The 25,117-nt window shown below is 34.7% G+C and overlaps 1 protein-coding gene across 3 annotated transcripts in view; it reads left to right on the top strand.

The window, feature by feature from the left end:
• LOC144965448 (parathyroid hormone/parathyroid hormone-related peptide receptor-like) overlaps window positions 1-25,117 on the top strand; it is a 143,322-nt gene that overhangs the window by 39,381 nt on the left and 78,824 nt on the right. For all 3 annotated transcript variants that reach the window (XM_078900802.1, XM_078900801.1, XM_078900803.1), the window contains one exon: window positions 9,364-9,489. In XM_078900802.1, the coding sequence (XP_078756928.1) occupies window positions 9,442-9,489 (48 nt within the window). In that variant the 5' untranslated portion in view covers window positions 9,364-9,441. The remainder of the gene's footprint in view (window positions 1-9,363; window positions 9,490-25,117) is intronic.

Genomic DNA, 25,117 nt, shown 5'->3' with positions numbered 1-25,117 from the left:
TAATGTCATGAGATTAAACTCGCTTTAGTTAAAATGTCTTTTTATAAATTGTTCAGAATCTAGAGAGCCCGCAATTTAGGCTGGCCGGCATGCATTCAAGAAAGCTATGCATGGTAGATAGCAACCCTCAGTAGGCCTACTTGCCATTAGCGGAATAAACCAGCCCCACCATTTATGAATATTTGTCCTATTACTTTGACAATGATCCACGAAATTATATTGGCACACTTGACGCCAGCATGCTTTTTTTAATTCATTGACGGTATCCGGTTTTATGAAATGTTCACACATAATTTATAATCTTGAGCGTCACTTGATGCTATACGTTTAGCCAAAAGCTCACATTTCGCCAGCCTGATATAAGGTACCAACAGATAAAATACTATGAGTAACATCGAACGTTTATTGTATGATAAATAGAATTTGGTGAGAAATAAAATGAGCTGAATGACACCAAATTCAATCATTCTATATCCCATGTATAAAATTAAGAAGTGATCGGGATTTGTGAGACTGTTTTGAGTTTGCAACAGGTATATTGTGAAGATGGACATATAATGGTTTCTGCCAATGTTCTGTGTTATCAGGAAGGAGGAAAACGAGCATACGGGTAGAAGAGAGGCGCAAGGATCAAATTATGGCTCTGAGGCATTTCATAAAAAAAGTCTTAGAATTCCAATATTCACATTAAGTCCTAGCTTACAATTTTTATCTAATTCATTAGATACATGTTTTATTTATAAAAATAACCACGCCGATTGTTTGGTTGAATTTTTAATATAATCAGTGGTTATATATATATATATATATATATATATATATATATATATATATATATATATATATATATATATATATATATACATACATATATTCAAATTAGGTAAAATTGATATCTTGGGAACAAATTTGGCCGACTTCTTGAAGGTCATCCAGAGGTCAATCAAGTTCAAGGTCAGCTATATTAAACATCTAATTACTTGCAAATTATCGATATTTTATAACATCTTTAAGAACATAAAAACATTATTATAATATGTTAAACACATATCAGGTACACTTTTTTTTTAAAGATTCCCTTCGATCTGCGAGTTATTCCCTTAATTAGATTTTAGATGAATAAAAATATTCCTCTTTATAAAATAACTTGCAAAGACAATTTATCTTCTACTACTCAAATAATACAGTTTACTATTTTGGATGTCGGTAACAAACAAATAACGGTAAAAGCAAAATATCAATATGTGTTTGAGTTATCGCCCATTATGATAGAGTTACTGGACAGTGCAAAAACTCAAATAGCGTAATAATGGTAACATAATGGCACATGTTTGCTATTCTTGAATTATGTTCACGGTGGAGGGGGGGGGGCGGTTTGAATGTAATGAGGTGAAATATGACTGAATCTAAACTTCTTTAACACCAGTTTCCATGTAAGTTTTTATACAGTACAACCTTTCAAAGGAATCGCAGTTTTTAAATACAAGAGATGCATAATTAAAATGGCATAATTATTAATTTGACCGTTTCTGATTGAATGCCATCTGTTAATTGAATTGCTATTGGCCACATAGAATTCCTCGCTGCGCCTCTCTGGAGAAATACTTGTAAAATTTTCTTATCGTGACAAATTTGCATTTTTTATCCATATTGATTCAGTTCTTATGAATGTAGAAATCACAACAGGAAGCTAAGACGGTGGCTTTCAACTATTAATTGTAACCATTATTTATGTTAGGTGTGTACAAAGTGTACAATTTGCTGTGTTATTTTGTACCCAGGGTGACAATATTATTGAGAAGTGCTCATGAATCTCGTGAGATGTAAACCTCTGGTCAAGCCTGTGGGGAGTTCAGTGGTCGTAATCACAACATATTGCACAGTGTGTAATATTGTTAATGTAAACCATCCAAATGTTCACACATTCCAGATCCTTCGTTTTTAATATACCTTAAAGAAGAAAAATCCCAAAGTATGGCACTGTAACCGATGGAAAATAAAAATTCTGCTCAACATCACTAACAATTCTAGTATTCGAGTCAATTATCATAAAAATATACCAGATGGTTGTGATGACATACACGTCAAAGCGTGTAAATAAATAAATCACAAACAACAGTTCCCATTGTATCAAGAATCTAGCCCACATTGTGTCTTTGTTGTCAGCTGGTGACATTCTCTAATTTGCATAACTGATCTAAAATATATTCACCGTATCAGCGAGATACGCTGTAGAAAATAAGAAAAATAATATAATCTTGACATGTTAAATAAAAAAGTAATAATCAATGATCGCACCTCCTAGCGTATTTAAATTGCTACATTGATTAGTTAGTAAGATGAGGCACATAGTAATAATGAATAAAGCTTTGACTGTATGTCTCCCGTTATTGGCTTCAGCTTATGGTCATTGCACGATCTATCACATTCTTTGGCAACCTCTTGTACCGTCGTGAAATAAAACCCGTTCGGGCACCTGCGTCACAATGCAATGTTCAATCAGACGCCGCGATCTTTGGACCGTTACAACATTTCATTTGTCCAACAACCATTTCAATAGGATTCAGTAGTCTGATGTCACGCACCCCGGCAATGGCGGCCATCTTGGTTCTAAACAAAGAAAATCATTACTTTTTATTCTTCAAGCTGGCTGGAACTTTTCATATGTCTTGTGACCACAATGTGTAAAAGTCAAAACATGATCAAATTTATGTGTTTTTTTCCCCTCTGGATACGCTTTTATGCTCGACGGAGAAATATTTCATACGGTCGTCCGCCATTGTTCCGATAGTTTAGAGCCAGTGTTGCTAAGTTACAAGCGTCATTAGGAAGGAAGTGACGTTACGACTATTGAATCCTATTGAACACGGCCGGCAAACCTCACTGATGAATGGTTGTTTCTGTCGGACATGATTTGTATCTTAGCTCAATCCAGTATCTCCGACAGCTTCATCTCCCAGTTTTGAAGGGACTACGACCCCGTGAGAGACTGACTTTTTTCAAGTTGACTTCCTTCTGGAGTAGGAGAAGCGAAGTACACAGGCCGCTGATATTTCATTCGGTTCTTATTACGGGTCGTTCTAATTTTTTTTTTTTTTTTTCAATAGAGCAGCAGTCTTTCAATAAAAAAAAAAACAATCGCTCTCGGGAATGAGATTTCAAAACAGATTTAAGAGTAGCGCCCCTTTGTACCAATCATTAGCGGGAAGTTCAGTAAGTTTAGGAAGGGTTGTCTCATCGTATTGTATTATTTATCAACATCTTTTATTTTTAATTTGTAGTCTACATCATATTTTGTTAACATTTCATAATGGAGAAAACTAAAGAAGAGATCTACGTTGATTATGATATGCATTTTTGTACAGAAATAGAATAACAAATTTTGTATTTGGAGCGCTTGACTTGTAGTTGGTTAACAAATAACTTCACCGTCGGTGACGTCCAATCCAGGGACGCTACTCTTCCGCTAATCTCATTCCCTATTGTCATCTTCTTGACATACTCGTAGAACTAAGAGAATGTTGTTTTTATTTTTTGCGTTTTGAGACAGAGAGGCTCATATTATAAAGAAGAAAGAGATAAGATTGATATTTTTTGCCCGTGTTGGAACTTTTCCAGTTCTGTTTTATTTGTTTCATATTTTATTATCAAATGGAAAGGGATGTAGTGCAATGAATGACTAACAAAAGAAAGTGTTAACCCACAGCATGAAATAAACATCATAACGAATAAACAATATGTGGATATTATGAGCACAGTTTAGTGTCACTAAAAAGTTATGCGAAAAGAGGCGAATAAAAAAAGAATAAATATGAATGGAATATATATATGTATATATATATATATATATATATATATATATATATATATATATTTTATATATATATATATATATATATATATATATATATATTTCAAGCACACGCTCTCTCTCTCTCTCTCTCTCTCTCTCTCTCTCTCTCTCTCTCTCTCTCTCTCTCTCTCTCTCACGCACACATACATTCAAACACACATCAACGCGTACCACCTCTGAACATTAGGTCAATTCTCTAGACTTAAGTCTGGAATAAATTATAATTACGTAAACGAGTTGTCTCGGATATTATATAATATAGTTTAGTATTGTTACGTTAGAATATTACTATCCGGTAACGGTAGAAATTGAATCTGATTTTAACGTTATCATAAATGTCGTACAAGCTCGAAGGCTCGGAAATATGTTTTTCATCTCGTTAATTTTGAAAATGACATCATATAATATTGTTCCTGTAGACTACAATGTCAAATATGCTGGAGGGGAAGACGCATTCAGTTTGCGAAATATTGAGCAATGGGAAGACCTTGAATAAATATATAACTGTGGTTTCCTCGGAATAAGCGGTTGTTGATAGACAATTCTCAAAGGTGGTTAAATCATGAAAAGTAGACTCTCTCTTATTTAGCTAGCATATCTGAAAGGTTATTATTGTTATTATTTTTGTCTGTTACATGTTACGTGCTGATGTCGGTCCATTGTAAAGCGCTTGGAGTACGTTTTGTTGATATTGCTCTATATAAAAACTCAGGTTCTGTTACTGCTGCTAGTATTGGTATCATTATCATTACAAATACTACTACTACTACTATTACTACTACTACTACTACTACTACTACTACTACTACTACTACTACTACTAGTACTACTACTACTACTACTACTACTACTACTACTACTACTACTACTACTACTACTACTACTACTACAAAGCCAACACGTCACCTTAATTCATTTTTGCCACATGGTGTTCGAATTTTTAACGCGCAACTGTGATTTAAATTAAATACTATCTTTTAAATAGATAGAATGCGCTTGGCCAAGGAGTTCACAACATTGCCATCCGGAAGTATAACGGACCAACACACAAACTATGTGTAACCATGAACTTTTATAGTCTTGTTAATACAGTTTAGTGAGAACAACTCACAAACGCGGATGGCAAAAACAATAACAATGGCCTGAGTGACGTCATCTGCATACTATCTATATACACACACACACACACGTTCGGACTAAAAGCCAGAGGTATGGCCTATCTCAATTTATCAAATTAACATATAAAGTGTTGCTATTGGTTCTTGGTTGTATATTTTTACATTTTTGTGAATTTGCATATATATATATATATATATATATATATATATATTATATATATATATATATATATATATATATATATATAGACATTTTTACTTCATTTAACTTTATTGTCATACTGTCATGATCATGGAACTTCTCAAGATACTTTTGAATCAATTCAACGTTATTTGCATTTGATTGGTTGTCAAAATCAAAATTATTAAACAGTACATGGACTCGAACGTTTATATGCTTTCTCATTTTTGTCAATTACATCTATAAAGAGAGAAAAAAAAATCAATTAAATCCGGATTTGAACCGGTCCATAAAAGTTTAAGTCAAGTACTCTACCAACTGAGCTATCGTTACCCCCAAGATACTTATGCACTAGTCTAAAAGAATTAACAAATAAGGTCCCGGTACGGTTCAATGAAGGAAATCATCCTGATTACTGTCCTGACGTCGTCCTTACTTTCACCTCGTTCCACACGGTTGGCGTGACCTGGAAAGTCGCTTCCATGATGTAGTGTGACTTAAATACCTCAATATACAATCGGTTTGTTTATCTACAATATGTTCGTACCAATAAAAACAATTTATTTTCAATTTTGTCTTTCGTCAATCTAACAGTCATGTGACCCAGTTTGTATATATTGGAATGTTCCAAATTCACGGAATGTCAAAATCTGAAGTCATTTGATAATTCAGATAAGTATTCTTGATGGATTGATATTTGGAGCATTTGAAATCAGGAGTCACTGAGTCAGGAATCAGGTATGTTCACGTACCCATTTAGATTATCGTGACCCATCTGTTACGCATTTTTGTAGCAGTACTTGATATACTATAGACTCAAATATTTGGAGACAAGAAAGCCCCTAGATTTTAGGGCTTAACATTTCTCAATTATTTCTCCAGACCAGTGGAATAGTTGTCTCATTGAAACGCTTGACAAACATGCGCCATTCCAAACAAGGACCGTCACCAACCGCAAGTATGCTCCGTGGTATACGTCGGACGTTAAAGAAGCTAAAACGAAGTGTCGGAGAGCAGAAAGACTGCTGAAAACATCAGGCCTCATGATTCATCGTGAAATATTCAAGAGCGCATTTCGTGCCTGGAAGACAACAAAAAAAAGGCAAAGACCACGTATTTTCTTTCAAAATTTGAAACTTCTAAATCTTGTAAACAATTATTTAACATCTGCAATGATCTACTTGGACGTGAAAGATGCACTTCATTACCATCTACAACCAATCAAAGAGACTTGCCAGACACATTTGTCAACTTTTTTAAAGACAAAATCCATAACATTCGTTCAGAACTAGATCGGCATGAACCATTTATAGATACAAATACATTCTGTGGTACCCCTTTAGACAAGTTCCAACCAGTTTCACCTAGTTTCATAAACGAGTTGATAAAAAAAGCCCCCATTAAATCCTGCGACCTTGATCCCCTACCAGCACAGCTATTGGCCAGCTCCATCGATACATTATTACCATCCATTACATCAATCATAAATACATCCATACTGACTGGCGAAGTTCCATCGTGCTTTAAAAGTGCCCTCGTCAAACCACTTCTGAAGAAACCATCACTGGACCACAATATATTAAACAATTATCGTCCTGTATCAAATTTACCTTTTTTGTCAAAACTTTTGGAGAAGGTAGTTCTTACACAATTAACATCTCATCTTAAGAACAACAGTTTGGAACAACCCTTTCAGTCAGCCTACAAACATCAACACAGTACTGAAACGGCGCTTCTTAAAATCTTTAATGACTTGTTATGTAATGCTGATGCTAACAATATCAATGTATTATGCCTTTTAGATCTTTCAGCTGCCTTTGACACCATTGACCATGACATTTTGTTAAGAAGACTAGAAAATACGTTCGGCATAAAAGGAATTGCCCTTAAATGGTTTACATCATATTTACAGGATCGATGGCAGACTCTCGTGGTGAATGGTGTTCAGTCAGAACAAGTTTTACTAAATTTTGGAGTGCCACAAGGCTCTGTTCTTGGCCCTGTCCTTTTTACTGTATATATGCAGCCCCTTTCTAGTGTGATATCCAGATTCAATCTGAGTTATCATTTTTATGCAGATGATACGCAAATATATGATTCAGCACCCCTTAGTAATTTACAGTTCTTAATACAACGAATTACGAGCTGTTTTAATGAGATTAAATCTTGGATGTACCACAATAAGTTAAAATTAAATGATAGTAAAACTGAGATTTTAATGTGTGGAAGACCGAGTATCCTTAAACAGGCAAATAAATCACTAATTACTCTCGGAAATAGCACAATAGAATTTTCAAATAAAGCAAAAAACCTTGGCGTCATCATTGATAAAGATCTTTCCATGACAAGCCACGTGAATAACACCATACAATCTATGTACATAGAAATGAAAAAAATAAGCAAAATTCGTAATTTAATACCGAAGCATATAACATAACTTTTAATTAATTCCTTGGTTTTATCTAAATTGGACTATTGTAACTCCCTTTGGGCGAATTTAACTAAAGACAAAATTAGCAAACTTCAGGTTGCTCAAAATAACGCAGCCAGGCTCATTGTACGCAATAACAAAAAATACCCGTCAGCAACTCTTCTTCTCCGTGAGTTACATTGGCTTCCTGTTGAAAAAAGAGTTGCCTATAAGATTTGTACTGTTGTCTACAAATCCCTGAGCACGAACAGTCCCTCCTATATTAAAGACCTTCTAAACATATATGTCCCCAATAGAAACTTGAGGTCAAGCAATGACCAATCAATCCTTGTCAAACCTAAGCCATTGCGTAAAATAGGTGAACAGTCTTTTCAATTTTCGGCCCCCCATTTTTGGAACTCTCTCCCGTCACACGTGAGATGCTCGGATTCGTTGACAACGTTCAAATCTCGCTTAAAGTTTTATCTTTTTACGTCATAATGTTGCAATATTATTTTCATATTTTGTTGTTGTTAAATTGAATTCGTATCACGTTTCCTTCACACTTGTCTCACTGTAATATGTTTTGTTTTATATCACTGTAAAGCGCTTAGAGCCTGTGACAACGGGGTAAAGCGCTATATAAATGCCATTTATTATTATTATTATTAACATCAGATGATTTTGAAAACTGTTTAAAAGAGGAATATGAATACTTTTTGGGGGTCTTTAATGCAACATTTAGTAGGATATTGAACTTTGACAAGAAATTGCATCAATAAATGAGTTGTTCATATACAATTATGTGAGTTAAAATAAATTGCTCCATTTCTAAATAACAAAGCGACAAATTAGAGAAGAGGCAATGGTGTAAATAAGGATCCTAAAAAGTGTGTATGAAACTGCCAGATAAAGCAGAGAGACAAATACAAAGAAAAATAACCATACCAAAAAGTCAGCCTCCCTTGGTGATTTTAATTTCCATGTACCCTCTCTCTCTCTCTCTCTCTCTCTCTCTCTCTCTCTCTCTCTCTCTCTCTCTCTCTCTCTCTCTCTCTCTCTCTTTCTCTCTCTCTCTCTCTCTGATTTGTCTGGCCCTGTTACGTGCACACCTTTTCCGATCATTCCATAATAGAATGTCTTGCGTAAAGTATTTAACGCATGCTCTGATGGTCATGAAGTGATAATTGTGTTTTATAGTACGATCTAACTGTAGGGAATTTTTAAAGGATAAATAAAGTTATTTTTCTTGAAAGATTACGCTATAAATCCAAGCCATTTTTACTCTTCTTATTCTCCGGGTATTTTAAATATTATTATGAATGGCTTTTTCAGCCACTTTTAGATAGGATCATTACCAGAGTAAAATGGCTAAACTCGTAATCTTGTTCCATAGTTTATGTTTCCGTCTGATGAATTACTAATTTACGTCCCGGGAGAGAGGTACAATGTGAGTGGGAGAGGATCCTAAAAGATTTGTTTACAATTCTCTTAAACTAACTATTCTTGACATTAAAATTCAATGAAAGTAATCGTTATGTGGTCCTTAGCACTATATACGCCAATAGAGCATCTCGTAGTTATATCATTCGTTTTGTTGTGTTAAAAAAGCAAAAACGATTGTTTACCACCCCATTGGGAACGACTCTCTGGCAAAGTACTTTCGGTTAGATTAATTAGATCAGTTATCCACTCACTTTTGACCTTGCAGAGGAGTCCTTGTATGTAGGGCGAGTAGTTTATCAATTGACAAAATGGAGCAACTGTAAATATAAATATACATTTTCCATTCATATTTCAGTGTACAGCAAGAAGTGAGGAAAATCGCATCCGTTCAGGCGTTGTCGTGATGCTATTACAAGTTTGATTGATCCACGTTATGGAAGCCAGCGACATGGCCGGGGACTCGACTACTCAGGGGTCAGGGGTGAGTCATATTGCACGATATATTCAAAACTTGAGCTTTTATATAGAGCAATATCCCCTAAATGTGATCAAAATGCTTTACAGTGGGTCCCCGGCTCACAACAACACTTAAAATTGGGACGGGACACGATGCCTCTTGCCAATATTATATTTTCAGATATTCATTTTTCACATGAGAGATTGTGAATAAAGAGTCTTTTCCAAAGACTCAACAGTGCGCCGCTCAGAGCGGGTTTCGAACCCTGGACCTTCCGGTCCGAAGGCAGGAATCATACAGCTAGACCACATGGTCCCAGTTATTTGCTTTGTTTTGTATAGTGAGCTGTTAACTTAAATCTATCCACGTTACAATTCTGATTCATCCACGGTATGGAAGCCAGCAACATGGCGGGGACTCGACTACAATTTTCACAACTATCTTGGCTTTGTCATCATCTTCAAAGCGATGTCCCCTCGTTGCCTCCATTAGTGGACCAAAAGATGGAAGTCTGAGAGTGTCAAGTTTGGTGAATACGGAGGGTGAGACAAAGTTGTCCATCGATTTCTTCTCTTTTCCTGACGCCTGTGTTTGGTAGGAAATTTTCATGAAGAAGCAGTACTCGTTCCATCTCCAAATCTTGTCTAACTTGAAGAATTCTTGCCTTCAGTCGCTTCAATGTATATTTGTACCTGCTATCTTATCAAGAGAAGTTCTATCAGATCTGATCAATGCTTCTGTCTTTATTTGATTCACTGAGTTGGCACTGCTTGGACGGCGACCATCACACGATTTGTCAGATAAAGACATGGTTGAGGGGGTTTCAGTTTAGTTGTTCGATTGCATCTCATGTTCTTCTTAAAAACAAGATTTAACCCACCTAAAAATACCGCCTCTACAAAATACCTGAGTTTTATAAACTTTTCCAAGGTTATTGAAAATTTTACTCAAGGAATTCAATTACAGCTTCCTGTCGCTGACGGACATTCGTGGGGGCAGCCTTTTTGAACTGAGATAGTTTTTTCAAAATTTGACGGAATTAAAATTTGCAACTTTTGGTGTAAGTTGAATTGAATCAAAGATGACGTCAGTGTGACATTTATTCAAATACGTTTTGAGTCACTCTCGTGCATATATATATATATATATATATATATATATATATATATATATATATATATATATAATATATAAATATATTTATATAAATATAAATATTAATAATAATAAATAATAATAATAATAATAATAATAATAATAATAATAATAATAATAATAATAATAATAATAATCATAATAATAATAATAATAATAATAATAATAATAATAATAATAATAATAATAATAATAATAATAATAATAGCGTGAAGAATGGCGTTCCATGACATTCAACCTCGGTATGGAGACGGAACTTCGGTAAGTTGAGGTGTATATATATATATATATATATATATATATATATATATATATATATATATATATATATATATATATAATATAAGAGCGTGAGAGAGTGAAAAAGAGAGACGGGAGAGAAAGATAAACAGATGAATGAAGGAATGGATGGTTAACTTATTGAGAAGCAAGAGGGATATATAGGAGAGACACAGAGGGAAAAGATATATATATATATATATATATATATATATATATATATATATATATATAGTAGAGACATCCAGAGAGAATGAGAGATAGGGGGGAGAGAGAGAGGGGGAGAGAGAGGGAGAGAGAGAGAGAGAGAGAGAGAGAGAGAGAGAGAGAGAGAGAGAGAGAGAGAAGGAGGTAAGCGACAGGGAATAAGACCGAAATAATTATGGTACTGATTTCACAATTCAATAAGGAGTATTGATTTTTGCTTATATCATGTTTATTTCTCTCACTCCTATGTCCGCCTGATCACCGTGTATTTCGGAAGGGTAGGTAATTTATTCAGATTCCTTAGTGAAACCTCCAATTTATTTTTACCCTGTCCAATCGATGCTAAATTGGAGTCCTAGGGATGACAGTGGTATCCAAAATAGACGAATTCATCCATTTCAAATTGACTTTCTCAATTCAACTGGGAAACTATACTGTCAGACGAATCTACGCCGATAGGAGTCGTGAGAATAGAATAGAGAGAAGAAGAGAATATATAGGTGTAAAGCATTTTTTAAAATGCTGATTGTAAGCCGTATAGACAAAAATGATATTAAAATATAAAGCAGAGAAAATGTCAACACTAAATTATGTTTTCGAACTGAATGGCTTAGATATGTGGAATGTTTTTTTTTTAATTCAAATTGTTCGTACCAGAGCGGTTTTATCACTTCCGCTTTCGTTGGTGTATTTTAATAATTTTGTGGTATAAAACTCGATTTCTGTCCTAAAGGTCCCAGGTTCTAATTCTGCTGTGAATGGCCCAGAGTTGATTCCTTGGAAAAAGGCTCTTCACTCACATCCTCTCAGCGTACTTGAGGGTAAAAAGAGTAATCGATCGGTATCAGAGGCGAAAAGAATTACAATAGCGCCTAATAGGCATCATGTATCGCCCTACATGTTTGGTGTTCCTATTCACTTGGAATCAATTGCAAGCGATTTGAACGTATGTGATGGATATTGCCCCAATATGAAATCTCTCATTTTAAAAATCCCTATAGAGGATTAAAGGTAATAAATACAGGGTGTCCAAGAAGTCTGGAACCAATAACAAATCGCATTTATTTTGAACCTAATAAAAATATGATGAAATTTGATTAAGTTTAAAACAGTTCATTCAAGTTGTTATTGTTGCCATGTTTAATGTTTTTAGAACGTACAGTTAAATGCAACAATTCAGTTTTTGACATTGAAAATAGAATTTAAAGCTTATATATTTAAATAATCTGAACCCCTTTAACCGATGAGTAAGATTGTAGTTATTTAATACAAAAGGTAAGAGTTTTGAAAGGTTATTTCTCTTAATCTACTACATCCCGAGATAATGTCAGTCCGATGTAACCTTGTGTGACTTTTATCGAAATGAAGTGGTTTATAGAATTCTGGAAAAGGTGTGTATGAAACAGTACCAGACAACCTAGGAGGATAAACGAAGAAAATAATTATCCCCAAAAAATCAGCCTACCACGACAGGAGCAATTAAGGCAGGCTGGTGTTTTGGAAGGTTTTTAAAAATAACATTTTTTCGTTCCACTTAGCCTAGCACTGTTTTATACACACCTTTTCTATCACATTAACTTACAGCGCTTAGAGAATAGTGTAAAATATAAAATAATGTAGACAAATACTGTTTTATTTTTTTAACACAACAGAAACCAAGCATTTTGTTCTTTAACCTCTTGTTGCTTTTTCTACAATGCACATGTCGAAAATATTTATATGCACAGAGGAAGTTAAATCGTCAATTTAAAGCCTAATGGGATCTGGTGCTTACTGTGCTGGATCGCCGGAAAGATGTTAAGAGGTTTTCTCAGATGAATTTCTCCGTACAAACACATCCTAAGCTTTCAGTTTTAATGTTGAACGGAATGAAATACTCTCCATTTTTATTCTATGTGACATCTTTCATCAATGGAAAAGGATTTTTCCTATACCTTCGAAGATACTCTTGCTAAAGAAAATTTAATTACGATTTGCATTGGTTCTATAAGCAAGATATCAAATATTTGTAATCAATACATATGTATAATGCTTACCTAAATATCATATATTCAGTGTGCGTGTGCGAGTGAGTGCGCGCGCGCGCGCGTGTGTGTGTGTGTATGTTTGTGTGTGTGCGTGCGTTTGCGTATGTGTATGTATTCATATGTCAAGAACCGTGTTTGTTCTCGAAAAATATAGTAAAGCTCTTTTTGAACTTTAAAAACAATTAAAGTATGCCCCATTTCTTTAATACTTGTTGACTCAGACCTGGTAATGTGGTTTTGTAGTAAGCATTGGATTCAATTTCGGTTATGACTTAACTCTTTATTGTTTGGTATCTTCCTATGCGGCCAAATATTGAGTCCATGGAAATGGCCTCTTACTCATTTTTTTTGACCATACTCCTTTGTGTAGAGAAGTTATGTGGCCCATGACAGCATTGTATCTTTCGAAATAATTTATAGTAGCACTTTAAAGCATCATGTCTTGCACTACTTACAGTTGGCTAAGTATTCCGAAATATTAAACGCTTAGACTGCATAATATGACTGATTCCAATGGTGCTCACACTACTATGTTATGACGATCGACCCAATCAGCAAATGCTTTACCGCACTCATGCACCGTCGCAAACCCGCCGGAAGCTTTGTCACAACACAGCTTTCAAATAGATGCTCTGCGGTTTCGGGTTCTTTCCCACATCGGGTGCATATGGCGAATATTACTTTCTAGAAACGTTCATATTATTAATTTGTTGCTTTTTAGGTGTGAGGGGGAGGGGGGGGGGGGGGGGGCTTAAACAGTGGTAGTCGGAGACACGTGAATAATTTGAATTAAAATGATTGATGATTTTGATGATTTAAAGAAAACGTGGGAAGTGAAGGGCAAGAAGATAAATTCCGGCTGCTTGGGCTTCATGGTTATTAAGGATTATTTATATAGCCCTCCATTCGGCAATTTAAAATGCTATCCCTAAGGCATGCCATGAAGTAATGTAAATGTTCTATCTTACGTCAACAAGAATCACCCACGTTGTTCATGAAAGCAAATTGAAGACAATAATTTTCCCGAAGTGATAAAAAAAAAGAAATGCTAGAAGTTAGGCTTGAGTGAAATTTCTCATTTACTTGGGCTCTTCGTCCCCAACTTCTTTGAGTTGTAACAAAATAAATATATGGGAACAAACAGTATGGTAGCAGCAATCAGTTTAATAAAGCTCTCTTCATTCCATCACATATGAACAAGTCTAACCGGTCTACAACGTGTAAATACGAGCGACGATTTCTGAATTATCAACAAAATGTGTCTTCAGAAACGATTTGAATCGATGCTTGATCAACTGACTCATAACTCTTGCGTAAGAGCAGAAAAAATCGTGAAGTTCTTAAGATCTATTTATCCATTTGGTCCCATTTAATGAAATCACTTTGAGAAACTTAAATTATGCAAACTTAACTGTATGGACCCCTGAGTGAACTAAGGAAGACATGGGTGTTCCGTCGCCAACTAGACATTCAAATATCAAGACAATAGGAGGGGGAAACAAAGAAGAAGAAAAAGAAGAAGAAGAAGAAGAAGAAGAAGAAGAAGAAGAAGAAGAAGAAGAAGAAGAAGAAGAAGAAGAAGAAGAAGAAGAAGAAGAAGAAGAAGAAGAAGAAGAAGAAAGAAGAAGAAGAAGAAAGAAGAAGAAGAAGAAGAAGAAGAAGAAAGAAGAAGAAGAAGAAGAAGAAGAAGAAGAAGAAGAAGAAGAAGAAGAAGAAGAAGAAGAAGAAGAAGAAGAAGAAGAAGAAGAAGAAGAAGAAGAAGAAGAAGAAGAAGAAGAAGAAGAGAAGAAGAAGAAGAAGAAGAGGAGGAGGAGGAGGAGGAAGAAGAAAGAAGAAGAAGAAGAAGAAGAAGAAGAAGAAGAAGAAGAAGAAGAAGAAGAAGAAGAAGAAGAAGAAGAAGAAGAAGAAGAAGGAGGAGGAGGAGGAGGAGAAGAAGAAGAAGAAGAAGAAGAAGAAGAAGAAGAAGAAGAAGAAGAAGAAGAAGAAGAAGAAGAAGAAGATGGAGAAGAAGAAGAATGAACGTGATTTAGTGAAGGTAAAAATGAAGTGTGATGTCGCGTTTATCAGTATCTTTCTAGCTTCAAAAGACAACTGTTTTACAATATTGCGTTCCTGACCAATCATCTCCTTTTTTCATTATTCCTGACCTCCACCCCCCCCCCCCTTTTCCTAATGATTTCAATATGTAACGATCACATTCCATCGTGAGTATTTTTCAAACGAGCAGCTATTTATAATAAACTATGTTTACTATATAGATTATTGATATTTGTCCTTTGGTCTATATTCGCTCTATACCTGTTCGTATTACGATGCTGAAATTTGCATTTGAAAACCCATGTATTTATAGAGAAAACGTTTTTGTTCATCTAAAATTAGCCATTGTTAAACTGATGAATGGGTGTTTCTCTCTCATCAGTGATGACATTTGTTTATGAACATCCTTACGCAATAATAATAATAATATACTCGTAATACACAATGCATAAATCATGTGAAAAACCTAACAGCATTCTTTGAATGCCTATATCTTACAATGGTAAGATATGAGTAAATAAACACCATATTTCATCCATTTTTTAAATCAAATTCTTCTTCTCACTACTAAACATCACCAGTTACGATACATATTAATGGCTATGTAACTTGGAAAACTCTTTACATCTGATGGTCGACTTGTATAATAACCTGAATTAAGCAACAGATGGCTTCTATGATAGCTCAGACTTCGTTCTCACTTGACAACTTGTCTACAATTCAGGGGGGGGGGGGGGGTTGGAGATAACATGTAAACATTTGGATGAAACTGAATTTAATCTTCTTTCTTTTGCTGTTTACACATATTGACTTTAAATACTACGAGAAAGTTTTAACATTTCTGTTCTTGGTTTCCCACAATTTCTAACAGATATCGGAGGGAATTGTGAGCATATATAAAGAACGAATTTGATTTCACTCATCTCTTTGTTATTGTTTTAAACAGCTATTTTAATGATTAGTTTTATGTGTTGGTACGTTATATCCGGCTGGCGGATATTGTAAGTAGTTTAGAAAAACACACAGCATCAATAAGTCAGGATACAATCAAGATGGAAGTTGTATCACATTCTTACAAGTATATGAATTTGTATTCCTAAATGTGTTAGATATAAGAATAAGATGTTGCAATGCGGTTTGTGACCAAAAAAGGTAACTTAATTACCTCGAGGACAGACCTCATAGATTGGGTTTGATATAATCCCGATATTGGGCAAATCCAATATTCTTAGACGTCAAACTATATTTCTACCACGCCAGTGATGATTTGGTAAGACAAATAGTAGATAATAGTGTTAGCCGCGAAAGAATATCCTCCAATTTTAACCCTCTTCTTACCAACTATAGGAAAATCGTCACATTCGTTTCGATCCACCCAACCTTATTCTTATTCAAATTTCTTTTGTATATCTTAAAATTTAAAGAAAATGAACAGTGTGTTGCAGAGCATGTTTTGCTAAAGAAATGATGTGTCGCAAGAACTTTACAACTATTGTGGTTGAGTGATAAAAAACCTATTTTGTATTAGTTGGGTGTGAAGCTTTGGGGAAAATCATGAAAATAGCTGGTAAGGAGAGAGTTAACCAGTTAACTGCCACTTTGGAAAAGCCCATATTTTAGAAAAAAATGACCAGAAAACGTGTCCTTCAAACATATCAATCGATTTAAATGACCCTCATCTGGGAAAAAAAATCTCATACCTGGGACCTGGCTAGTAACTTAATAGTTTCATAGTTTGCAAACTTGGTAGAACTTATTTACAAATCAATAATCTTAATTGTTTTGATTCTATTTTTCAAATGTAAAAACTCTTGACTCAACGTTAAACATATTAAAACATTGGTTTGCTTTCGGTTAGCTGAGTTGTAAACTATGTGCTCATCGGTTCAAATCTTTTTACCAAAGAAAAACACACTACCGTATAACCGCAACCATCAAGACCCTTTTTCTAGCCATAATCTCATTTCCACCTAATCAGTCACGCTATCTTTGTGCTGTTTCACACTTCGCACCTCCTTCTATCGTAGACATCTTGATTCCACAAACCATTAAATTAGAGGAAGAAAATAAAATAAAAGTAAATAAGAACGAAAAAGAAAAGCCACAAACAGGTTGAATGCATACTTTGTTCTCTGCCCCTTGCCATAACCTAGTTTTGACGTACCACAAATCTAATTCCTCTGACATAATATCTTTATTTTGGCCAGAAATATTTACTAAAATTTGATGGAGTATGACCAACTCCAACCAATGAAAACTTCAGAAATAAAATTTTAAGAAAATCTCAGATGATTAAACAAATTGGAGTTGTCTTAATCAATACATATTTCAGGTAAACTTGTAATGGTCAAAATGAACAAATGTATTTTGTCAGAGTACAACAAATCCGCGTACCACCCGAGCGATCACTATAATAACAGAAGCTCTTCGAGGTCTTATTCTATTTTTTTGTGGGGGGGGGGGGGGGGGGGGGGGGGTCATTCCAAGATCATTTTCTCTGTAATACATTCCGTGACATGTCATTTGGTACAGTTTAAAGCAATTATATTTCCAGTGTTGTTAACCAATTTCGGCAGAGCCATTGTTTTTTACCAAATTACAATTTTTCCTTTTAATACCCTTACATAACAGATCTGACCGCTTTCACCATGAAAGCAGTCTCGATTACGAAGCAACTTGTGCCATCTTTGTGAAAACGATACGATATGAATAATATGAACTTGGTTTTGAAAAAAAATCAATCCCCATCTCTAAAGAAGTATATGCTGTGATCTTGTACCGATTTATAATACTTCAACGGAAGCCATAATTATTTCGTATATATAACTGAATAGAAATTGAGTAGGAATCTGTCACCCAGACTTGTTCCGTTCTCGCCAACATAAGCAATCCCACACAAGGAACACATAATTACTACTACTACTACTACTACTACTACTACTACTACTACTACTACTACTACTACTACTACTACTACTACTACTACTACTACTACTACTACCACTACTACTACTACTACTACTACTACTACTACTACTACTACTACTACTACTACTACTACTACTACTACTACTATCATAACTACTACTACTACTACTACTACTACTGCTACTACTACTACTACTACTACTACTACTACAACTACTACTACTACTACTACTACTACTACTACTACTACTACTACTACTACTACTACTACTACTACGACTACTACTACTACTACTGTTGCTGCTACTTCTACTACTACTATTACTACTACTAGTACTACTACTACTATTGCTACTGCTGCTACTACTACTACTACTACTACTACTACTACTACTACTACTACTACTACTGTCACAGTAAAGATTGTTCACAATTATCTTATTAAATTTTATTTTATTAAGAACTAAATTCATCTCACTCCAGTTATATTTCGGTAGGCTTAGATAAACTTTACCTTCTAATATTAGATCGTCTTTCCTTTTATAGCCTTCCCTCGAATTAATTTCTAATTAGTGAATACTTTTCGTTCTACATTCTGTCACGTAGCCACTTATTATAAAAGCTGATAGGTCTAACATTTGACACTCACTTTCTCTCCACAATCTATGCCGGACGGCCAGTCACTCTATTCCTATATATATACTGGAAGATTTTTATCTTTTGGGACTTTGTAGATATTATATCTACACCATTAAGACGCCGGAGCTTTTAACTTTGATTGTATAATCTTCAAGGATCAAACCCAAGCCCGCTGTACTACACTATAACCTCTTACCAATTGCCTGGAAGTGGAATTTTACGAGTCCAATCCTGTTATCAGAGGAATAGATCATCCAAGCCCATCAACTGCCTGGAAACGTAAACTTACGAACCTGAGATATTATCATAAGTTACGTAAAATATTCATATCTCTATTTGTAACTGCCACGATCACTGTTTATCTCTTTTAATTAAATTTCATCATTATTTTTATTTCATTGTAAACAAATCGTTAATTGTTTTTCATTTATAGTAACTAGTAAATTCTGGGGCCTCATTCTACATATATCTTTATGCATAGTCGAGTAGCTCTTTACTCACTTGAGACCATGACATTTTGGAGGGGACACATATAAAGAATTGAATTTATTTAGTTCCTTATATCTATTTCATCTAACTATAAAGTTCAAATTGTAAAACTCTTAATTGCCCACTTGATCATATTTTAATTGAACTCCCTATTTACAGGATTAATTTTTTTTTCTTTTTCATTTCTTCATTTAAATGGAATAGCAATTTATCCATTCATTCTTTCATTCAAATTGAATAGCATTTTATTGATTCATTCCTTCATTCATTTATTCATTTATAAATTATTCATTCATTCATTGTTCATTCATTTATTCATTCATTCATTCATTCATTCATTCATCCATTCATTCGTTTATTCACTCATTTATCCAATCATTCATACATTTATTCCTCCCTTCATTCTTTCATTCATACATTATCCATTCATTCATTCATCTATTCACTCAGTTTTTCATTCATTCATTCATTCCTTGTCTACTTTGTTATTATATCACTCATTTCATTTTGTTGTTTGCCTCATTCATGAATTGTTTTCAATATGTTTACATTCCATAACGATTCACTCACCTGTCATCCAATCACTCAGTGTTGTGAACACATTTTGTAACTATTGTAAATCTTACGATATTTTATTGTTTTGTATTTCAGACATCACTGTTAAACACTCTTCAATGCCTAATTACAATTGTTGAACAACCATTGAACAAGAGAGAGGTCCCAGCCACGAACTGAGTTGGTAAATATATCCTTCATTATTCTCTTTTACATGAGTTGGGCATCACATAGTAACTATAGACATCGTGATTTGTTTTGCATAGTGATTTGTTTTAAATGCATTTTTGGCATATTACTGTTACCGAAAACCACTTATATATTATGTTCTGAAAAGTGAGTCTTTAAAAACGAAATAATAATAAAAGGAGTCTACTAGCCGTCGTGTTATAATTAGTGATAGATAACTTGGGATTATTTTGGCATCCTATTATTGTTATCACACTCTAGTATATTAGCGTCATTGCGAATAATTGTACACAAACTAACGACGAGTCACACACATTGGGGATACATTTTTCGTAGTAACATAGTTTAGAGTACACGCGATTGACACATTGTTATTGACACAAGTCATAATAACTCCGCATTGTATTGACACATTGCTTTATAAGATATAACGATAAAAGGCATCAAATTCAACATACATAATGAGTTGAAATAAGAGAGAGAGATTTCTAAAAATAGAACAGTTCATTCCAGTAAGTGTAAATAAATAAAACGGTCAGTAACAGTATCCTGTCAATATAATATATTTTAAAATATCGTAACTAATTTATTGCAACATGGAAGCATATAAAAGATACTTAAGTCTCGCAAAGGACTTAGAAATACCCCAGGAAAGAATATTTTCATGGTGCGAAGAGAAAGTAAAAGAAGAAAAAGAACATGAAGAAAGAATTCGTAGAGAAGAAAATGAAGAAAGAATTCGTAGAGAACAAAATGAAGAAAGAATTCGTAGAGAAGAAAATGAAGAAAGAATTCGTAGAGAAGAAAATGAAGAAAGAATTCGTAGAGAAGAAAATGAAGAAAGAATTCGTAGAGAAGAAAAAGAACATGAAGAAAGAATTCGTAGAGAAGAAAAAGAACATGAAGAAAGAATACATAGAGAAGAACGAGAAGAAAGAGTCCAAGAAAGGGAACTAAAAAGACAAATAGCTTTAGCAGAAGAAGAAACCAAAAGGACCCAAATGATGCTGGAAATTGAAAAAACAAAAACGGTCATGAAAGAAAACATAATAATAGTGATGAATTTTTCGTGAAACTTCCACGCATGCCAATATACGATGAACGCTCAGACTGTTTAGAATCCTTCTTACACCGATTCGAAGTTCAGGCTAAAGGTTATTGTTGGCCAGAAAGCAAATGGGCCACAGCCTTGATTAACTGCTTATCTGGAGAACCGCTAAAAGTTTTCTATACCTTAACAACTGAAGATGCAGATGATTATGGTAAAATTAAAGATGCTCTACTAAAAAGATTTAGATTAACAGAAGATGGTTACCAGGAAAGGTTTCACACTGCAAAACCGGAAAGTGGAGAAGACTTTAATACATTCGTGAACCGAATTACTCAATTTCTAAATCGGTGGCTTGAGTTGGCAAACGTAAAACAAGACGACTTTGCAGGCCTTTACTTTCTCACGCTAAAGAATCGAATCTATCAAGCTTGCAACCCAGATTTAGTCGCATTCTTTAAAGAGAGAAAGCCAGAAAACTTGGACAAATTAAAAATCTACGCAGAAAACTTTAACAGCGCACATCCATTGACACCCCTAAGCAGAACATTGAAGGAACCATACTACGCTGCTGCTGCTCAGAGTCCAGGTACACCTAAAGTTCAGTACTCAAATAGAACGAGCCGATCAATCACTCGGAACACGCAAGTGAAACAGGATGACCATAGTAACAAACCATGGAACAAACAGTTCAATAGAGACCATAGCCGACCCTATCAAAACAAAACAAGAAATAGCACTGACAATAATACTGAGTATAAGAAAACCAACAAACCTATAATTAAATGTCAATATTGTGGAATGAAAGGCCACACAGCAGACAAATGTTACAAAATCGTGGGATATCCAAAAGAAACTGCAAATGCATCACTCCAAACAGGTGTAAACAATCAGACACGAGTAATGTCAGGAGAAAATATAAATGTGTATTGCGTGAAAGGTATGTCACTTTTAACACAAACTCACAAGTCAGGATCGCTCTTTTTTTGTGAAGGCAAAGCTAATGGAACTGATTGCAAAATATTGAGAGACACAGGATGCAGTACAGTAGGAATAAAAGCATCTTTGATCAATGACGAAGACAAAACTGGAAAAACGGTACAATGCATCACATTCAGTCGCACAGTCGAAACCTTTGAAACAGCTAACGTGTACATAGAAACCCCATACTATACAGGAATAGTGGAATGCTGTATACTTCCCAACCCCGTCGCTGATGTTATTATTGGCAATATAAAAGGTCTTAAAGACAACCCAACAGATGTAAAAGAATGGTCATTAACCCAAGAAACAGCTTGTCTAGCAGAAACAAGAAAGATGACTAAGACAACAGAGAAGCCAATGACTATTTCTCTTGAACCACAACAATTTGACAGGAACACGTTCATTGAAGAACAGAAAAAGGACCCGACTTTAACTTCATATTTCAATATCGCAAACAAAGGGACGAAATCAAAAGTTGAATACATCATTGAAAAAGATATTCTGTTCAGGTTACATAGGAAAAGAAACCAAATAGCTAAACAACTGGTCACGCCGAGTATTTACAGAAACAAAATCCTTGGAATAGCGCACGATTCAATAACTTCTGGACATCTTGGGAGCTCTTCCACATTGAAGAGAATATCCGAGAATTTCACATGGCCTGGAATTACTAAAGACGTCCGAGAATATGTGAAATCTTGTGACACATGCCAAAGAAGAGTCGCAAAAGGCAGAATACCGAGATTGCCATTAGAGACAACCCCAGTTATTGAAAAAGTTTTTCAAAAAGTTGCAATTGACATTATAGGCCCTTTAACAAAATCAGATAGAAACCATACACACATACTAACATTAGTCGATTACGCAACCAGGTGGCCAGAAGCGATAGCATTGAAATCAACTACATCGGATCACATAGCTGAAGCATTGATGACAATTTTTACTAGAATAGGCATACCAAATGAGATACTGTCGGACAATGGACTCCAATTTACATCACATATGATGCATGAAACCATGAAACTCATGGGAATCCAACACTCATTCACAACTCCCTACCACCCCCAAGCAAATGGTCTTTGTGAAAGATTTAATGGCACTCTAAAGAATATGTTAAGAAAAGTGTCAGCAGAAAAACCAGATGATTGGGACAGATACTTACCAGCAATCCTATTTGCATATAGAGAAATACCCCAAGAATCTACAGGCTACTCCCCATTTGAGTTGATGTATGGACGATCACCTCGCGGCCCGATTAATATAGTAGCCGACATTTGTAAAGGGAATGAGAAGGACAATAACGAAATTATGTTTGCTTACGAATATGTAAGAAACCTGAAAGACAGAATAGAGGACAAGTGTAAGCTAGCACAGGAATCCGTCACTAAAAAAGCAGAGAAATACAAGGAATACTCCGATCGAAAAAGCAAGTCAAGAAAATTTGAGATTGGTGACAAAGTACTAATACTCTTACCCGATGACTCGAGTAAACTTTTAGCTACATGGAAAGGACCATTCAAAATAACAGCAGTAAAATCTAATGTTAATTACGAGATTAAAATTAACAACACAACAAAGACATTCCATGCAAATACGCTAAAAAAGTATTTTGATAGAGACACAGTGTCGCAACCTATGTTTACTAATATCGAAGCTTCAAATGTAGGATTAATCATACCGTTGGTCATGGGACACAGACACCCGAGACAGAAAAACAAACAAAAATCGCACAATTGCAACCACCTAAGACAAAAAAAGAAGAACGCAAAGTACTTGGGCTCCTAAATTTTTACAGGAAATACATTTACAACTTCGCGCACATCGCGACACCGCTAACAAATCTGACAAAGAATGGGTCACCGAACAAAATTGTTTGGACAGAAGTGTGTCAGAATAGCTTTAACCAATTAAAGGCATTACTCTGTTCAGAACCAATTCTTAAATTACCGACATATCAAAAGAATTTGTTGTAAGAACTGACGCGTCTGATAAGGGCATCGCAGGTGTACTATTACAGGAACATGAGGGAACTCTAATGCCTTGCTTATATGCAAACAGAAAATTATTGGACAGAGAATCACGATACTCTGTAATAGAGCGTGAAGGACTGGCCATCGTCTTTGCTTTAAAGACATTCAGCAGATATCTACTGCTAAAAGAGTTTGTGGTCGAAACGGACCATAAACCACTCACGTACATAATAAATAACAAAATGAATAATAGTAGAGTACTAAGGTGGAGTCTATTTTTGCAAAATTACACTTTCAGTATCTCTCACATACCAGGTTGTGAAAATATTCACGCCGACCTACTTTCTCGATTAGTGTAATGACGTGAGAAGGGTATAACTTAACCTCCCATGCATACTGTTAGTTACCTCGCAAATTATGCCAAATCAGAACGCACAAATTCGATAATTTTATTTGTAAACATGATGACCCAACTTAATGTAACATTGAGTATTGTTTGGATATATATACCATACCCATTCATGATTTGGGAAATCTTCTCTTTATCTATTATTGTTATGAATTTTCACTCATTTATGATTAATAATTGAAATGTCAATATTCCATTTACATTTTCATTCATTTCATTCAGTAAATTACCTTCATATCATCGACTTAAACCATGCTTCATTGCCATCACTATTGTTTATCACAATGATTTGTAATCACATTGCCATCATGTTGTTCATCACAATGATTTGTAATCACAATCTTTCATTGTTATTGTCACCCATTCATATACCTACGTTAATATAAACATTTCCATGTCTAGTTAATAAATAATTTAATTGTAGCACAAATCATAACAATGGATTAATGCTAGAGTATCATGATAGTAAATTTACTTCCGTTTGTAAAATCTATCTTTCCCATAATGGTTAAAGAGTATATTTTAAACGTGGGTGGGGGGTGTCACAGTAAAGATTGTTCACAATTATTATCTTATTAAATTTTATTTTATTAAGAACTGAATTCATCTCACTCCAGTTATATTTCGGTAGGCTTAGATAAACTTTACCTTCTAATATTAGATCGTCTTTCCTTTTATAGCCTTCCCTCGAATTAATTTCTAATTAGTGAATACTTTTCGTTCTACATTCTGTCAC

Source organism: Berghia stephanieae, chromosome 2 (genome assembly GCF_034508935.2).
Source record: "Berghia stephanieae isolate SIO BIC M18660-M18661 chromosome 2, UCSD_Bste_1.3, whole genome shotgun sequence".
Taxonomy (NCBI): domain Eukaryota; kingdom Metazoa; phylum Mollusca; class Gastropoda; order Nudibranchia; family Aeolidiidae; genus Berghia; species Berghia stephanieae.
This window is presented reverse-complemented; position numbering and strand designations above follow the sequence as displayed.